Source organism: Urocampus carinirostris, chromosome 3, assembly GCF_059441175.1.
Source record: "Urocampus carinirostris isolate Australia breed hairy pipefish chromosome 3, RoL_Ucar_1.0, whole genome shotgun sequence".
Classification (NCBI taxonomy): domain Eukaryota; kingdom Metazoa; phylum Chordata; class Actinopteri; order Syngnathiformes; family Syngnathidae; genus Urocampus; species Urocampus carinirostris.
The window spans coordinates 8,397,579-8,415,593 of NC_142351.1; the positions used below are offsets into that span (position 1 = coordinate 8,397,579).

General features: G+C 40.6%; 1 protein-coding gene across 1 annotated transcript in view; it reads right to left on the bottom strand.

Annotated features, from left to right (window-relative positions):
- The window catches only part of glsa (glutaminase a), a 47,890-nt gene continuing 29,875 nt past the window's right edge, over positions 1-18,015 (bottom strand). The window contains exons 10-18 of the mRNA XM_088330555.1: positions 15,496-15,562; positions 14,084-14,134; positions 13,825-14,001; positions 11,839-11,970; positions 11,676-11,768; positions 7,912-7,973; positions 7,713-7,789; positions 4,770-4,833; positions 1-1,496 (exon numbers count right to left, since the gene is read on the bottom strand). Coding sequence (XP_088186681.1) covers positions 1,349-1,496; positions 4,770-4,833; positions 7,713-7,789; positions 7,912-7,973; positions 11,676-11,768; positions 11,839-11,970; positions 13,825-14,001; positions 14,084-14,134; positions 15,496-15,562 — 871 coding nt within the window. The 3' untranslated portion in view covers positions 1-1,348. The remainder of the gene's footprint in view (positions 1,497-4,769; positions 4,834-7,712; positions 7,790-7,911; positions 7,974-11,675; positions 11,769-11,838; positions 11,971-13,824; positions 14,002-14,083; positions 14,135-15,495; positions 15,563-18,015) is intronic.

Consider the following 18,015-nt stretch of genomic DNA (forward strand, 5'->3'; position numbering starts at 1 on the left):
TCAAATGACTACATTTTGTGCAGGTTTGGGGAGTAACGGAATACATGGAACGGCAAAAATGATGTTGGCAGGCTGTTTGGATTTATTTTCATTTTGTTTCTGTCGCATTTGATGTTTGTTAGATCAAAGCCAGGAGAGAAAGCTTACCACGTGTCGTGAGTCCTCATTTGATTCATATTTACCGTAAATTCCGGACTATAAGCCGCTACTTTTTTCCCAAATGTGCTCCAAGAAAGACTGCAACCTCTAAGTTTAAGCATACATTGTCTGTTACGTAAAGGTACGTTCCGATAATGAGGAAGGCGCCCTTGATGGCTATAGTTATGAAGAGCAAGTTGAGGACGATCTACCGTGAATTTCACAATCACGGGATGCTTTCTTTTAACAGGCACGTTTGACGCATTGCGAGCGTGTTCCTACTAGCGTGTTGGTACCTTTCAAAGGATCGGTTTGGGATGAAAGTTATATTATTATTATTAAAGCTTGGAAAACTCTCTCGGTGTCCCGTCTTTTTTCATAAATATGTGTAACCATGTATAATATGTATTTGCAACTGTATATTTTTGTCATGTATTCATTTTAAAGATTTATTCTGTTATGTGTTCTACGAGCGAATCAAAAAGAAGGGGCGGAGCAAACGCGGGCTGATGGGAAGTGGGGTAAAGCCGAGTTACCGGTAGATCTGTCTGTTGTCGCAGCGGACAATAGTGGATATATATTTTTCCCACCCTTAACTTTGGAAATATATATTTTGTTTCCTTGGATTACTTTCGACGGGACCCGGACTTTACAAGTCTGCATCATACGTTAATTACGGGTATCATTTGCCATTCATGATGCCGATTGTGATTCTAAGATTGTCTACTATGTATTTAGTTAAAATCGTGGAACTTACAGCCTGGTCTGGGTTAAACTTGTGATTGAGTTTTAGTGCGCGCGCATGCGGCTTGTACAGAGGTGCGGCTTTTGTAAGTACAAAAGTGGCAAATCGCTTAAAAAAGTGGTGGGTGCGGCTTATAAGTAGGTGCGCTCTGTAGTCTGGATTTTACAGTAGTTTCTTTTGTCTTTTCTTTGCATATTTGGTAATGGAGTAATCCAAAAGTCATTGAAAGTAATCAAGTTCAAGTAACCCTACCCAACCCTGTGTGTCTCAATTAAAGAGACACTAATAAAAAAAGTTTTTAACCCCACCTGAAACCCTTAAACCCTAACATATACATATAAACCTAGCCCTAAACCGTAACTCGCAGTTTCCAACTCAAAAAATGACTCCAACATACACGGTAACTTGTACAACACTGGCTAACAACACGATTACAAGTTTGGTCTTTGATACTAACGGTGGGTTTTACAACAGACTGTCCAGGTTCTTCTCGGCCTTGTCGCCGCCAGGCGGGGTCTCGGGGGGACTGTAGAGGTTGTGGTAGTCGCGCAGGATGGTGACCACGTCGTGGTGGCCGAAGTGGACCGCCTCGTCCATCGGGGTGTTGCCCCACCTGAGACGCGTGGAAAAGGGACAAGGAGAAGCCTAAAATATACAAGTTCTGACAGTACAGTGGAACCTCGGTTTTCGAACGACTCACAGTTCGAACAAATCGGAGTTCGAACGCCGGTACGACAGCTATGGCTAATTGTAGTGCGAGATTTGAATTTTGAAATTGGGTTTCTGCTCCTGGTAACTAAACTGTAAAGTAGGCTTAAACGTATTTGCTAGGGGTGGATGTTTCACATCACATTTTTTTTTAACTCCTTTTAACAGGGATGTGATTGAGGTGAGAAGAAAAAGTCTGAAACCTAGCCGGGGGTTTGGGGGCCCAGGGCAGAGCAATGCCCCCCCCCGAAGCTCCTGGGTTTTAAGCAATTTACTTGTCCAAAACCATGCTTAAATTAATAATTTAACATCTTTAGAAGATTTAAATAACAAAATAATTTGCCCACATATCTGATTTTTTTTGTAAATACTGCAAGGTCAGTTCAAAGGCAGTTCAGACCCTGCAGCTTGTGCAACGATGTGGCCAATTTATGCAATTTTTCTAACGGCCACCAGGGTGCGCCAGAGCAATAAAGGAAAGAGTGAGACAGTCGGATTTGTTTGCTACGCAAGTGAAAAAGTCGGAATTCCGACTATAGTCGGAAAAATCACATCCCTGTTTTAATTTTCTCAGGTGCAATTGCACCTCCACTACACTAGGGGGCGTCCGAGATGAAACAAGTGTGTAGCAAATGGGCCGAGTTACAAAATTTCGTCGAACTCCGCCGCCCCGATGAAGCTGCGGCCACCAGAGTCATCAATGACTTTAACGATACATGAACCACTTCCGAAAAGTGCTAAAAAGAAGGCAGAAGCAAGTGTCATTGGATAGAGATTTTAAGAACATCCTGTAGCCGAGTCATCCGTAGCAAAGAGATTTGAAGGTGTGAGCAGCCCCTCAGACAGAAGAGCTCCCCGAAGTTTTTATGGAAGGGGACTCTCCTTCCAAACAATCATTTTTCTTCCTCCTCCATCCCTCTCCACCGTCCACCTGTCCCTTCTGCTGACCACCACAAAGGTAAAAAATCCTATTCATAATCCTTTTTTTTACCCTTTTTTTGTATTTTTACACGTTCATGTTAGCGTAATCTTTTGTACGGAAGATTACGATAGCGTGAACGTACGATTAGCCTGGGTTAGCTTTATGTTTACAGGTAAACATTCAGGGTGTTGGAACGGATTAAAACGATTTACATTATTTGTAACGGGAAAATTGATTTCGGTGTTCGAACAAATCGCTTTTCGAACAGGGTTCTGGAACGGATTTTGGTCGAGAACCCAGGTTCCACTGTATAACCTTTCGAGGGAATTCCACTCTCGTCAACAACACCAAATTGGGACAAAGTGGTTGTTCAAAACTTCAGGGCAGTTTTATACCACATCCTTTCCAAATGATTTCCGTGAAGTTGAGCTATTTCTCCACAATATTCCCACCTTTGATGATTTTTAATCATCAGCCTTTAGTTTGTGACATCAACAAGTCTTTCTCAAGTGTCGCCAAGAATGCTTTCAAACAGCCTGATTCACTGGTCAAATATTTATTCTAAATATTTCTTTAACAAGACATACGATGAGGTTGTCAGCTTGACTTTATGTGGGGTCTAAGAAGCAGACCACTGACGTGTGGGAGAGCTTTAAATTGGCTAACGGTACAAAAAATATCAGGCAAAGACTTGTTAAGTTTTTTTAACCAGCTGCAACAGGGAGAGTAGCGGGAGGACAAGCAACTGGCTCCTTCACACTCACTCTCTCTGGGTCACCCCCCATCTGCCTCTGTGTCTTTTTGAAACCACAAGACAGGAAAAGTACTGCTATGTTTAAACAAAGACAAAAGACCACCCCCTTGGAAAACACAGACACCTTTAAACAAAGACAAAAAGACTAAGAGACGGCCAAAAGGAACATCAACTGAATAGAAATACACACCTTGAGCAAATACGTTTAAGCCTACTTTACACTTTAGTTACCAGTAGGAGCAGAAACCCAATTTCAAAGTTCGAATCTCGCAAACAACACCAAATTTGGACAAGCTGCTTGTCTGAAAGTTTCAGTGACGTAAGCTTCCTCAAGACAGTTATACAATAAGAAGCGTCATGCAAAGTCGACTTGTGTTCTCTGCAATATACCCCCCTTTTTACCATTTTAAAGGTCTTTCAGGCCTCCTTTTCATTTGTGTCATCAAAACGTCTTTCCTAAGTGTCCCCGTCCAATCGCCCGAGTTTCCACACATGATTTCAAATCATCCGTTTCACGAGTTCAATATTGAGAATATTTTATCTTAAATATTGCTAAAAAGAGACTCAGAAGGATATTGCTAGGTTTACTGCAATTACTAGGAAAGGAATACAAGTTTCATCACGAGGAAATTCTCACTCATGAATGAGTTTAATGCTACCCTGGCTAGTGTCCTGGATTCAGTAGCGCCCCTACGGCTTAAATCACGACCTAAAAGACAAACGCCTTGGTTTACTGATGAAACTAGATCGCTTAAACAAGACTGCAGGAAATCTGAAAGAAAATGGCGCGCTACCAAGCTTGAGGTTTTCCGTCAAACCTGGTGTGACAACTTGTCAAAGTATAAAGCAGCCCTTGCCTCCGCAAAAGCAGCCTATTTTTCGAAGGTGATTGCGGCACAAAAGAATAACCCCAAAATCATTTTCTACACTCTAGCATCGCTAACGAGGCAACAGATTATCCCAGATAGTTCTACCCATTCAGCCCATGACTTTATGGTCTTCTTTAATAAGAAGATTCAACACATACGGGAAGAAATTTCTAAAGACAGTGTTAATACATCACATATTAAAGGGCTGAAATCTCTAGCTTTACTTGACTTGTCTTATCGACACCAAATTTGCTAAATGCGATTGTCCGGCATCTCCAGTTACGCTTCCTCGAGACAACACGACATCCTGTAATATGTGCAGAGTTGACTTTGTTTTTCCACAATAGTCCCCCTTTGACGATTCCAAGGTCTCAAAGTCTTTCTCAAACGGCCCTGTCCAATCCCCTGAGTTTTCATGGATGCTTTCAAACCACCTGTATCACGTGTCTAATATTGTCCAATAATTGATCTTGATTGGGGGTTAGGATTCAATTTGAACTCGTATGACGGGAACCTTTTTACCAATATAGAATTCGAACGGTGTAATACGCATGTTGTGTGTGTGTGAGGGTTTTTAGGACGAGAACGGTGAATCCTATCAGATTTTTATGAGAATTTTGTTTTAAGGATTACCTGTCTTTAGGAACCGGGTTGACCTTACAGGCCTCCAGCAAAAACCGGACCACTTCAGCATGGCCTGAAAGACAAAAACACATAAGTCATCATCACAATGCAATCGGCTAACCAAACCCTAATCAACTTATGACCCAAACCCTAAATTCTCTGGCGACACACACAGTAGTCCTAACCATAACCCACCCAAACTCTAAATGCTAACCCCCCCTAACCCTACGAACAAAAGACCCTTTAAATTGACACAAACCCTGCCCGAAACCCCAAACCCTAACCTACCCAAAACCTTAATCCTTACCTCGAGACTAAACCCCAAGCCTCAATCCTTACCCTCACCCACCCAATCCCTTAATCTTTTCTCTTACTCTAACACTACTCGCCCAAATCAACTTTTCAAAGAAGTACTCTGAAACCGTGAACCAGGGGTTGACAACCCCTAAGGTTGAAATAGAACAAAAAGCCTTAGATAAGCCTTATAGGGAAGGCGACACATACTGTATACGTCAATATTCATTGAAAAACGTTAAGAACGTTTGTGCCTCCTACAGAAACCATATATTTTTCCGTTATCAAACATATTTCAAAAGGTGCCAGGGAGCCACTAGGGAGCGCCAAAAAGCTGCATGTGGCTGAGAATAACAAAGAAACCCCAATGTATTTCTAAACTGTACAACCTTAACCTATTTGGAAGCACTATTTTAAAACCCTAATTTGTAACCCTCCTCTGACTTTTGACTGAGACCCCCAACCCCAGATTTATTGGATTCCATATTGTCACAAACCCTTACCCGCCCTAAACCCCAACCATAAACCGTTACTCACACATAACTCTTAACACTAACCAACCTAAACCTTTAGCCTAACCTCTTCCTCTATAACACTAAACATCATTTTTAAATGAGAATGACATTGAAACCTTAATCAAACGTTAAAACCCCAATTGACTTCTAAACGTGAAAACCCTAACCCTATTTGAAACCCTCAATCGACTTTTGACCGAGGCCCCTGGCCTTGGATTCATTGGATTCCACATCATCTCTCTCCCTAACCCACCCATCCAAACCCTTAAACTCAAAGTATGAGACTAACACCTTACCCTAAACACTAACCCACCCAAACCCTTACCATAACCTCTTACCCTATAACACTCACCCTAATCCCTAACCCTATTTGGGAGCACTACATCAAACCCTAAATTCGTAACCCGAAATCAACTTTTGACTAAGACCCCAACTCTAGACTCAAACCCTAAGCCACCCTAAACCCTTAACCTAACCTCTAACCCAAAACCCTACGCTGAACCTCTTACCCTAAACCTATTCAAACCTTACTCTAACACTAACTCCCTAAATCAACCTTTTTAAAAAACCACTCAAAACCCTTTAAAAAAAAACGCGAACAACATTAAAAACCCTAATTACACTTTAAAACCCCAATGCACTATTAAAAACCCTAACCCTATTTTGAAGCACTACTCTAGATTTAGAGTTGACCCTAGCCCCTAAACCTAACCACTAACCTTAGTTGTAAACCGAAATCAACTTTTGACCCAGACCCCAACTCTAGACTCACAAACCCTAAGCCAGTCTAAACCCTTAACCTAACCTCTAACCCAAAACCCTAAGCTTAACCCCACAACCTATTCAAACACTAACTCCCTAAATCAACCTTTTTACAAAACCCCTTTTGTTTTTGAAAACCGCAACATTAAAAACCCTAATCACACTTTGACACCCCAATGTACTTTTAAAAACCCTCACCCTATTTTGAAGCACTACTCTAGATTTAGGGTTGACCCCAAGCCCTAAACCTAACCACAAACCTTAGTTGTAAACCGAAATCAACTTTTGACCAAGACCCTAACTCTAGACTTTCAAACCCAAAGCCAGCCTAAACCCTTACCCTAGCCTCTAACCCACAACCCTAAGCTTAACCCCATAACCTATTCAAACCTTACTCTAACACTAACTCCCTAAATCAACCTTTTTACAAAACCAACCAAAACCCCTTTTGTTTTTGAAAACTGCCACAACATTAAAAACCCTAATCACACCTTGAAACCCCAATGTACTTTTAAAAACCCTCACCCTATTTTGAAGCACTACTCTAGATTTAGGGTTGACCCCAAGCCCTAAACCTAACCACAAACCTTAGTTGTAAACCGAAATCAACTTTTGACCAAGACCCTAACTCTAGACTCTCAAACCCAAAGCCAGCCTAAACCCTTACCCTAACCTCTAACCCAAAACCCTAAGCTTAACCCCATAACCTATTCAAACCTTACTCTAACACTAACTCCCTAAATCAACCTTTTTACAAAACCAACCAAAACCCCTTTAGTTTTTGAAAACCGCCACAACATTAAAAACCCTAATCACACCTTGAAACCCCAATGTACTTTTAAAAACTCTCACCCTATTTTGAAGCACTACTCTAGATTTAGAGTTGACCCTAGCCCCTAAACCTAACCACTAACCTTAGTTGTAAACCGAAATCAACTTTTGACCCAGACCCCAACTCTAGACTCTCAAACCCAAAGCCAGCCTAAACCCTTACCCTAACCTCTAGCCCAAAACCCTAAGGTTAACCTCTTACCCTAAACATATTCAAACCTTACTCTAACACTAACTCCCTAAATCAACCTTTTTACAAAACCACCCAAAACCCGAACAACATTAAAAACCCTAATCATACTTTGAAACCCCAATGTACTTTTAAAAACCTTTACCCTATTTTGAATCACTACTCTAGATTTAGAGTTGACCCTAAGCCCTAAACCTAACCACTAACCTAAGTTGTAAACCGAATTAGACTTTTGACCAAGACCCTAATCCTAGCTTCTTGGGGTTCCACATAACTATCCCTAACTCACCCTAAACCCTAACTAAAGACTATAACTTACCCCAAAAACCCTAACTGTAAACCCTAACCCTTCCACCTTACCTTCAGCTGCAGCTACATGAAGGGCCGTCCTGGAGTCGTAGTCCCTCTGCTCCATGTCCATGGAGGACAACGCAAACCTGCAGAAACCCCAATAAAACAGGCCCAACATGGAGCATCTTGATTATCCTCAAGACTTTTGAAAGATCTGAAGTACAATCCAGAAAACTGCTCTGGAAAATTTGGATTATAAAGGCCTTACCTCCTCAGTGCAGACACGTCTCCGGTATAGGCCGCAAACAACAAATTGATGACAGATTTCACCTGAATTGGACGAACAAAAACAGAAATGTTATGACCACCAATCAGATGCAGGGTTCTTACACCAATTTCAAGCACTTTTTAAGGACTTTCAAATGCACCAATTTCTCTGGTACCATTAAAAGTAGAAATCCGGTGAGAATCTCGTTCAGTGTTGTGAAAAAGTCTTGGCCCCCTCCCCAATTTCTGTTTTTTTTTTGCATATTTGTCACTCCCAAAGGTTTCAGATCACCAAACCAAATTTACTATCACTCAGAGACAACCCAAGGAAATAGAATTAACTATTCAAAACTGCATTTTCTATTTATTAAGGCACCCTAAAAAAAATCAAAACCTATTTGGCTCTATTGGAAAAAGAAGCTAATAGCAAGTTGGGCCACCTTTTGGCAGCGATAATTCGTCTTAACATTGCTGTAGACTAATTTTGACCCACTCTTCTTTGCAAAATTGGTTCAAATCTGCCATATTGAAGGGTTTCCTAGCATGAACTGCCCCTTTAAGGTCACACCACAGCATCTCAATTGGATTAAAATTTAAACATGATCAAAGAACGTTTGAGTTTGAAGGCACCAACTGATGGCCAGACAGTCTCTTTAGGGGTCTTCTGTGAACACCAGAATTCCTCAAGCAAGATGTCCTGGTCCTGAGGCAGCAAAGCAGCCCCAGTTCAGGTCAATGTTCATGACTCCACTATAAGGTCGGTGGTTCGCGCCCCGGCCGAGTCATTCCTAAGACTTAAAAAGTGGTCGGCAGCGCCCTCTGTTGGCTGCGGCTGCATCGGCTCGCTACAACGGGTCAGGTGCAATCGACATTTCGTTCTGTGTGCATTGTTACACAGAATGACAATACAAGGAAATTATTATTATTATTATTATTATTATAAGAAAGACACTGGCCCCAAATGACATCCATGGATGAGTTCCCGGGTGAAAACAACTGGTGTCCTTCCACTTTGCCAAAAAGCATCTTGATTATCCTCAAATGTTTGAATAACGATTCTGTGAACTAATGAGTCAACAAATGGAACTCTATGGAAGGTGTCCGACCTGGTGTAAAATGGCACAGCATATGATGCCAACAGTACACCCTGGCGGTGGCAGTGTCATGGTCTGGGGCCGCTTTGCTGCCTCAGAACCAGGACAGCATGCATTTTCTATTACCACTTCTGTGTGACATTAAAATTGGTTGAATGATCTGAAACCTTTGTAGGTGATAAATACGCAAAAACACAGAAATCAGGCAAATACTTTTTCACGACACTTTCGGACGGTACTGTGAGTTTTATGTAAAATGAGGGTAAAAATATGTAGCTTCCATTTTCAGGTACAGGAAGTTCTTCCCATGACAATTTACCACTGGATAACGCTACCTTCATTTTTTGGCATGGCCCATAACTGCTATGCAATCCTTGCACTAATACACATTTTGTAGGGCACTGTTTAGGTGTAGCATGCACCAGTCCCGTAGGGGGCGATGACACTTCATAGAACAATCCATTACAAACTAATGCCAGCTGCCGTTAAGGGAAGAAGAAATGCAATTGCAAAGTGAATCCACTCGGGAGCAATGTCAATGTCATTTTCAGGGTTCGGAAGCCTTTTTCATGGCACTTTTTAAGCACTTTGTAGGGCAACTTTCCAATTTCTCCAGTATGTGGCGATGACACTTCACATGACAACTGATACAAACTAATGCCAGATGCTGTAAGTCACGAGAGAAGAAATCCAGCAAAGCAATGTCTGTCTGTGTCATTTTTAAGCGGCCTTGATTTATTTTTCTTCATTTCATGCGTAGTCTATCGAGTAAGAGTGCCAAGAAGCATGGCAACAATTTCAAGCACTCCACCTAATATTCAAGGACTTTTCAGACATTGAAAACACAACAATAAAATTCAAGGATTTTAAGCACCCATACGAAACCTGCAAAGTTGTTGAGAAACATGGCGACAATTTCAAGCTCATCACCCAAAATTTAGGCACTTTTCATTCCTTGAAATCACAACTTTAAAATTCAAGCCTTTTACAGGATCCGTACATACTCATTTTTACATTTTCAAGCAGACTTGTTGAGAAACATGGCAACAATTTCAAGCACGTCACCCAAAATTCACATACTTTTTCAACCCTTGAAATCCCAACATTAAAATTCAAGCCTTTTCAAGAATTTTAAGCAACAGAACAAAACCTATGTGTTTAAGCAGACTTATTGAGAAACATGGCAACAATTTCAAGCACTCTGCTTAAAATTAAGAACTTTTTAGACCTTAAAACCCAACAATAAAACACATTTTCAAAGGTTTCAAGCACCCGTATCACCCCTGCCTTTTTAAGCAGACTTGTTGAGATACATGGCAACAATTTCAAGCACTTCACCTAAAATTCAAGCACTTTTTAACCCTCAAACTAACGTTAAAACTCTAGCCTTTTCAAGGATTTCAAGCATTTGTACATACTCTGCATTATTAAGCAGATTTGTAAAGAAACATGGCAACAATTTCAAGCACTCCGCCTTAAATTCCAGAACTTTTTAGACCTTGAAAACACAACAATAAAACTCAAGCATTTTCAAGTGTTTAAAGCACTTGTATGAACCCTCCCTTTTTAACGAGACTCGTTGAGAAATATGGCAACAATTTCAAGCACCCCACCTAAAATTCAAGCACTTTTCAACCCTTGAAAACATACAATAAAAAAAATCAAGCCATTTCAAAAATTTCAAGCATCCGTACATACTTTGCATTTTAAGCAGACCGGTTGAGAAACATGGCAACAATTTCAAGCACTCTGCCTTAAATTCAAGCACTTTTTAGACCTTGAAAACACAACAATAAAACTCAAGCATTTTCAAGTGTTTAAAGCACTTGTATGAACCCTCCCTTTTTAACGAGACTTGTTGAGAAATATGGCAACGATTTCAAGCACTCCACCTAAAATTCAAGCACTTTTCAACCCTTGAAAACATACGTTAAAAAAAAAATCAAGCCTTTTCAAGAAATTTAAGCAACAGAACAAAACCTACGTGTTTGAGCAGACTTGTTGAGAAACATGGCAACAATTTCAAGCACTCTGCTTAAAATCCAAGAACTTTTTAGACCTTAAAACCCAACAATAAAACGCATTTTCAAAGGTTTCAAGCACCCGTATCACCCCTGCCTTTTTAAGCAGATTTGTTGAGAAACATGGCAACAATTTCAAGCACTCCGCCTAAAATTCCAGAACTTTTTAGACCTTGAACTACAATAAAATTCAAGCATTTTCAAGGGTTTAGAGCACCTGTACAAACCTTCCTTTTTAACTAGACTTGTTGAGAAATATGGCAACAATTTCAAGCACTCCACATAAATTCAAGCACTTTTCAACCCTTGAAAACATACGATAAAAAAAATCAAGCCATTTCAAGAATTTCAAGCATCCGTACATACTTTGCATTTTAAGCAGACCGGTTGAGAAACATGGCAACAATTTCAAGCACTCCGCCTTAAATTCAAGCACTTTTTAGACCTTGAAAACACAACAATAAAACTCAAGCATTTTCAAGTGTTTAAAGCACTTGTATGAACCCTCCCTTTTTAACGAGACTTGTTGAGAAATATGGCAACGATTTCAAGCACTCCACCTAAAATTCAAGCACTTTTCAACCCTTGATAACATACGATAAAAAAAAAAAAATCAAGCCTTTTCAAGGAATTCAAGCACTCGTACTCACTCTCTGATCTCCTCCCTCCCTGCGAGGATCCAGTTTCCTGGCAAAGTGTCGCAGATTATCGTAGTTGTGAAAGTTGAAGAGGGACACCAAGTCCTAGAACGAAAAACCGGTCCACGTTCGGGATCCTTCACCAATAAAACATAAACCGAGTTTGGGGATTTACCGTGCAGAACTGGATCCCTCGCACGCTGTTGCCCAGTTTGTCCAGAGGGGGCGACCAACACATGACGCCCATCACGTTGGGCACCACCAGCAAGATGCCGCCCGCCACCCCGGATTTGGCCGGCAGCCCCACCTGCAGGACACCCGAGGAATGACAGTCAGCGCTTTCCGGGCACGGGATTTAAATAACAAACTAATGCCAGATGCTGTTAATCACGAGGGAAATAATGCAATGGCAAAAACAAGCCACCAGGGAGCGGCGCCGGCCTCCTTTTGAACTCTCAATGCCGTAACTTATAAATACATTTTCAGAAGAATTATCCCCGAAAGCCAAAACGTAAAAATACGTGTTCCCTTAGTATTTTTTTTGCTTTTCAGAATAAAAGACGAATAATATATTACGTTGGTCCCTGTTTTGTGTAGTATTTTTTTAGTATATCTGTAGTAGTATTTCTGTAGTGTTCCTGTCATAGTATTTCTGTGTTTTTTGAATATTTTTTGTGGTATTTATGTAGTATTTCAGTAGTACTACTTCTTTAGTGGTTTACCGTAGCTGTATTTCTGTAGTAGTATTTCTGTAGTAGTACTTTTATAGTGTTTCTGTAGTAGTATTTCAGAATTTTAGCATCACGATAAATGTAGTTGTGTAGGTATTCTGTATAATATAACGTATAAATACATTTTCAGAAGAATTATCCCCGAAAGCCAAAACGTAAAAATACGTGTTCCCGTAGTATTTTTTTGCTTTTCAGAATAAAAGACGAATAATATATTACGTAGGTCCCTGTTTTGTGAAGTATTTGTTAGTATATCTGTAGTAGTATTTCTGTAGTGTTCCTGTCATAGTATTTCTGTGTTTTTTGAATTTTTTTTGTGGTATTTATGTAGTATTTCAGGAGTAGTATTTCAGTAGTACTACTTCTTTAGTGGTTTACCGTAGCTGTATTTCTGTATAGTATTTTGTGGTATTTATGTAGCATTGCTGTAGTGTGTCTTTAGTCGTATTTCTATAGTAGTAATTTTATAGTAGTATATGCAAGTAGTATTTCTGTATTATAGTATTACGATAAATGTACTTTTGTAGGTATTCTGTATAGTATTTCTGTAGTAGTATTTCTGTATTATAGCATTACGATAAATGTACTTTTGTAGGTATTTTGTATAGAATTTTTGTAGTAGTATTTCTGTTTTATAGTATTACGATAGATGTACTTTTCTAGGTATTCTGTATAGTATAACATATAAATACATTTCCAGAAGAATTATCCCCGAAAGCCAAAACGGAAAAATATGTGTTTTTTTCTATTGTAAAGGGTTTGTAGAAGTATTTCCGTAGTATTTTTTTTTTAATTCAGAATAAAAGCCAAATAATATATTACGTAATCTTTTTTAGAATATCTGTAGTAGTATTTCTGTATTATTGGAATACCTTTGTGGTATTTATATAGCATTTCGGGACTAGTATTTCAGCAGTTTTTCTGTAGCTGTATTTCTGCAGTAGTATTTCTGTTTAATAGTTTTTTTTTTTTTAATGAAAGTCAAAAAATGTATTAGACCCGTGTTTTTAAGCATTAAATTTGATGTTTATTTTGTAGTATTTTGGGAGTATTTCTGTAATAGAAACACAAAAAGACACAAGGGACATAGCTAGCTCCCCCCTAAGAAAAAAACTAAAAAAACTAGTTTACTTAGGCTCAGATGCAGCCTAGCCTCTCCCCCCAAACCCCCCCACCCCCTCCCACTTTCCACTTTATGTCTTCTGATTGGATAAGTGACCGGGGGCGGAGCCACAGAAGCAAAACAAAAGCTAGCTCCCTCCTAAGAAAAAAACGTATGTTTATTTTTATGAGCAGTGGACTTTTAAAACAGTTGTTTGTTGCAGCCCTAGTTGTAAAGCGGGGTCGCTGTATCCCGGGGTTATTTTTGGATGCAATTTTGTAGTTCTCGGCCAGACCCCCAAAAACTACAAAAAACGGTCGGTACTCACGTGGAAAGCGAACTGTCCGGAGAAGTCGTACATCCCGCAGGAGTGCATGAGGCTGAGCGTGTCGCGGACGGCCTCGGGGCTCAAAACGCGCTCGCCCGTGATTGGACAGAAGCCGCCGTTAGCTAGCGTGGCCGCCATCACGCTAGCGCTCTCGCACGTCACCTCGATGGAGCACAACTGGCGGCGAAACCGGACGGCGGGCGTCGTCGAGTCAAAACGAAAAATGCCGAGCTAGGGTTTTTTTGGGGGGGTTTCTCACCTGGAAGTAGAAGTCCAAGATGGAGGTCATGTCGGTTCCTTCGGGGAAACACTGCAAGGACAGCAAAGAAGAACTCGTGACTGAGGATAAAGAAGTAGAGGTAGCTTTGTCTCTATTGTACTTTGGTGTTTCTATTACACAACTACTCCAAAAATACTACCAAAAAAACATCAAATTTAATACTTAAAAACAGTTGTCTACTACATTTTTTGACTTTTATTTAAAAAAAACAAAAAAACGTACTACAGAAATACTTCAAAACGCTAAACAGAACAACTGCTATTGGCATTTTTATTTATTCAAAGGCCCATTTAAAAAATGTCTAAAACTAGTTTATTCAGACTCAGATACAGCCAAGCCTGTTCCCCCCCATCTCCCGTTTCCACCCTACGTCTTCTGATTGGATAAGCAACCGGGGGCGGAGCCGCCGAAGCAGGAAGAATAAAGTTCGAGGAAGTAAACAGCGGCAGTTCTGATTCCTCCGCTGATAATGTTAAGATTTTAAAAAGAAGGTAGAAAAGTGTGTGTGTGATTAAGAGATGCCCTTTCAAGCAGGGGTGTGAAACAGGCCGCCCGCGGGCCGGATCAGGCCCGTTAAGGGATTGAATCTGGCCCGCGAGACAACGATGAGGGAAGCGCAAGAGAAAAACGAGCTGCAGGTTAAAATATGTATACTCGCCAAAGCCAAATGCTGTGCTTGTATTTCTCTCTCTCTCCCTCCCTTTTTCTCTTCTTCTCTATCTCTCTCTCTTTCACTTCCTCCGTCTCTTTTTCTCTTTCTTCATTCCTCCGTCTTTCTGTCTTTTTACCTTCTTTTGCTCTCTTCATTTTTTTCTTTTCTCTCGCTTTCCCTGTCCTCTCTTTCTCCCCTTCGCTGTTCTCCAATTCTCTTTTCTGTCCTCTCTCTCACTATTTCTCTTTTGATTTCTTGTCTTTGTGGTTGTAAGGTGGCCGCATTATAAGGCACCCGTGCCCTATAGTGCGATGCGCCTTGTGTAGTGTTAAATACAGAAATCGAACCAGCTACAGAGACTGCGCCGTTTAACACGGTGCGCCCTGTGGCCCTGAAAATACAGTAGCCTCGTACGAGTTGCTGCTACGCCTAATTTTGTTTCCTGCACCGTTAGATTTTGCTTTAAGTGAAAGATGAGCCAAAATCCTAATGTATTTACTGTAAAAGGTTCCAGAGAGCTATTAAAATTTTTTGGGGAATTTCTAACATGTATTCTGTGTTTCTTTTTTGCTTTATCCCAAAATTCTTACGCTAATTTCGAAGCTTTTACGGCAAATCAATAGCGGCTCCAAATGTCGGTTACCATCCTCCTCTTAATACTAATAATCGATATCGACCCTGGAAAGCCCGTATCGCTCAACCCGCATGCGGGACGGAGGACTCTTCCCCCCTGACTAACCTTTTTTTCCTTCAGGTAGTAACCGATGGCAAAGTTTCTGTCTCCGGATTCACGTTCTGACTGGAACCTGGGACAACAATAATCACCGTTCGTTTTCATTTCATGGACAAAAGAAAGGTTAAACAGAAAATGGGCTTCAGAACTACCGTATTTTCCGCACTATAAGGCGCACCGGGTTATAGGGCGCACCCTGAAAAAATAGTTTTTGGTCCTATATTTGACATACATAAGACGCACCGGATTATAAGGCGCTACGATGGGAACGTCGAGAAAACAGTCGGATGGTTCAGTCCAACTTATTACCCCCTTAACATTCCCAAAGCTTGCAAAGACGCAAATACGTGTCGAGAACACGTGCGGATGCGGTGTCCGTACGATGTCACTCAAATGCATCGCTCCATCATTCAGAAGGTTAAAGTCTTGGGATTCAAGAAATGCCAACCATTCCTTAGTTTCTATTTTCGTTCGCAACTTTACTGCGCATATGACAATAAACACTTGGAATTGAGTTGAATTTAAAAATAGACACTCCATTCCATCCATTATCTGCACCGCTTATCACAGAAACATCGAGTTCAGTCTGAAACAAGATACAGGGAAAATATATAGCCGGAGTAGCTCACCGAAGTCGTTGTGTTCATAATAATGTGCAGCCGTGGTCCTCTTATATCCGTGAGTTCCAGGAGAATCAAATATTTACAAATACAAAATAGTAAAAAAATGCTTTCTGTATGCCGTCAGCCACGTGCTATACGCATTCATCTTTTTCGGCCAATTTCAGGCTTTGTTTTGCCGTTCAAGCCAATGCCAGCCTGTAAATGATTAAAAAGGATCCGCCCCTTGACCTCCGAATAACTTTAGCCAATAGTGATCGATTCAACTGATGATTGACACATCTTTTTCGGCCAATTGCAGGCTTTGTTTTGCCGCTTCAGCCAATGCCAGCCTGTAAATGATAAAAAGGATCCGCCCCTTGACCTCCGAATAACTTTAGCCAATAGTGATCGATTCAAATGATGATTGACACATCGGTTAGCCAATGAAACGCCGGTAAATAAATCCCAGCATACACCGCGGACTACTTGGCGTTCGGGGGAAAATCGAGTCGGCGGCTGCAAGTTAGTTGGAAGACTTTGCGACTAAATATTGATCCATATATAAGGCGCACTGTATTATAAGGCGCATGGTCAGCTTTTGAAAAAAATAAAGGCTTTTAGCTGCGCCTTATAGTGCGGAAAATACGGTACTTGGATCTATCAAATCTAACAGTCAATTATCTGAAAGCACACAAAATGACAAATAGCTTATTTTGGGGGGATTGTTTTAAAATAGGAAGGGAAAACCCAGACCTTGTTGTGCTGTGGGCTTAATGTTCGGTGTCAGGATGGGAAGAGCGAAGTGGAATGGTTGTTTGGTGAACGATAACGTGTTCACCTCCTACTAGGGGGATATGGCTTCGGTATATAGATCGTTTTACAACAAAAATAGCCATTTTTGGGCGGAACCCTTCCTTGCCAAATAAGGTATGCCTCCATGGATATAGATCCCTATTTGATTTAATCTCCACCCGAATCTGTGATGATGGCGCTGGTATCCATACAAACCAAATTACATTAGTACCTCTACTTACAAATGTCTCTGCATTTTAAGGTTTCAGGTTACAAAGTACCTGGGGAAAATATTGCCTCTAGTTACAAAGGCGTTTCAGGATACAAAGTCACCGCTCCCAGAGTTCTACCTGGCACCCGGTGAAAGGCATTTTAAGGTTTCAGGTTACAAAGTACCTGGGAAAATATTGCCTCTAGTTACAAAGGCGTTTCAGGATACAAAGTCACCGCTCCCAGAGTTCTACCTGGCACCCGGTGAAAGGCATTTTAAGGTTTCAGGTTACAAAGTACCTGGGAAAATATTGCCTCTAGTTACAAAGGCGTTTCAGGATACAAAGTCACCGCTCCCAGAGTTCTACCTGGCACCCGGTGAAAGGCATTTTAAGGTTTCAGGTTACAAAGTACCTGGGGAAAATATTGCCTCTAGTTACAAAGGTGTTTCAGGATACAAAGTCACCGCTCCCAGAGTTCTACCTGGCACCCGGTGAAAGGTAAAAAAAGGGACAAGGGGAGAATGAAGAGGGAAAAAAAAAAGGAAAAAACGAAAACGGGTAAAGGAAAATAAGGAAAGGAGAAAAAAGGAAAAAGTAGAAAGGGTTGAAAAGGAAAAGGAAGAAAGGACAAATTGGAAAAGGAAAAGGGCAAAAAGGGAAAACGGGAAAGGGACAACGGGAAAATGAAGAGGAAAAAAAATGGAAAAAGAAAAACGGAAGAGGGGTAAAGGAAAATGAAGAAAGGAGAAAAAAGTAGAAAGTAGAAAGGGTTAAAAAGAAAAAGGAAGAAAGGACAATTTTGGTAAAAAGAAAAAGGGAAAAAAGGGGGAAAAAGGGGAAAAAAGAAAAAAGGGGAAAAGAGGAAAAGGAAAAGAAAAAAAGGAAAAAAAGAGGAGAGAAAGAAAAGTACAATTTACCAC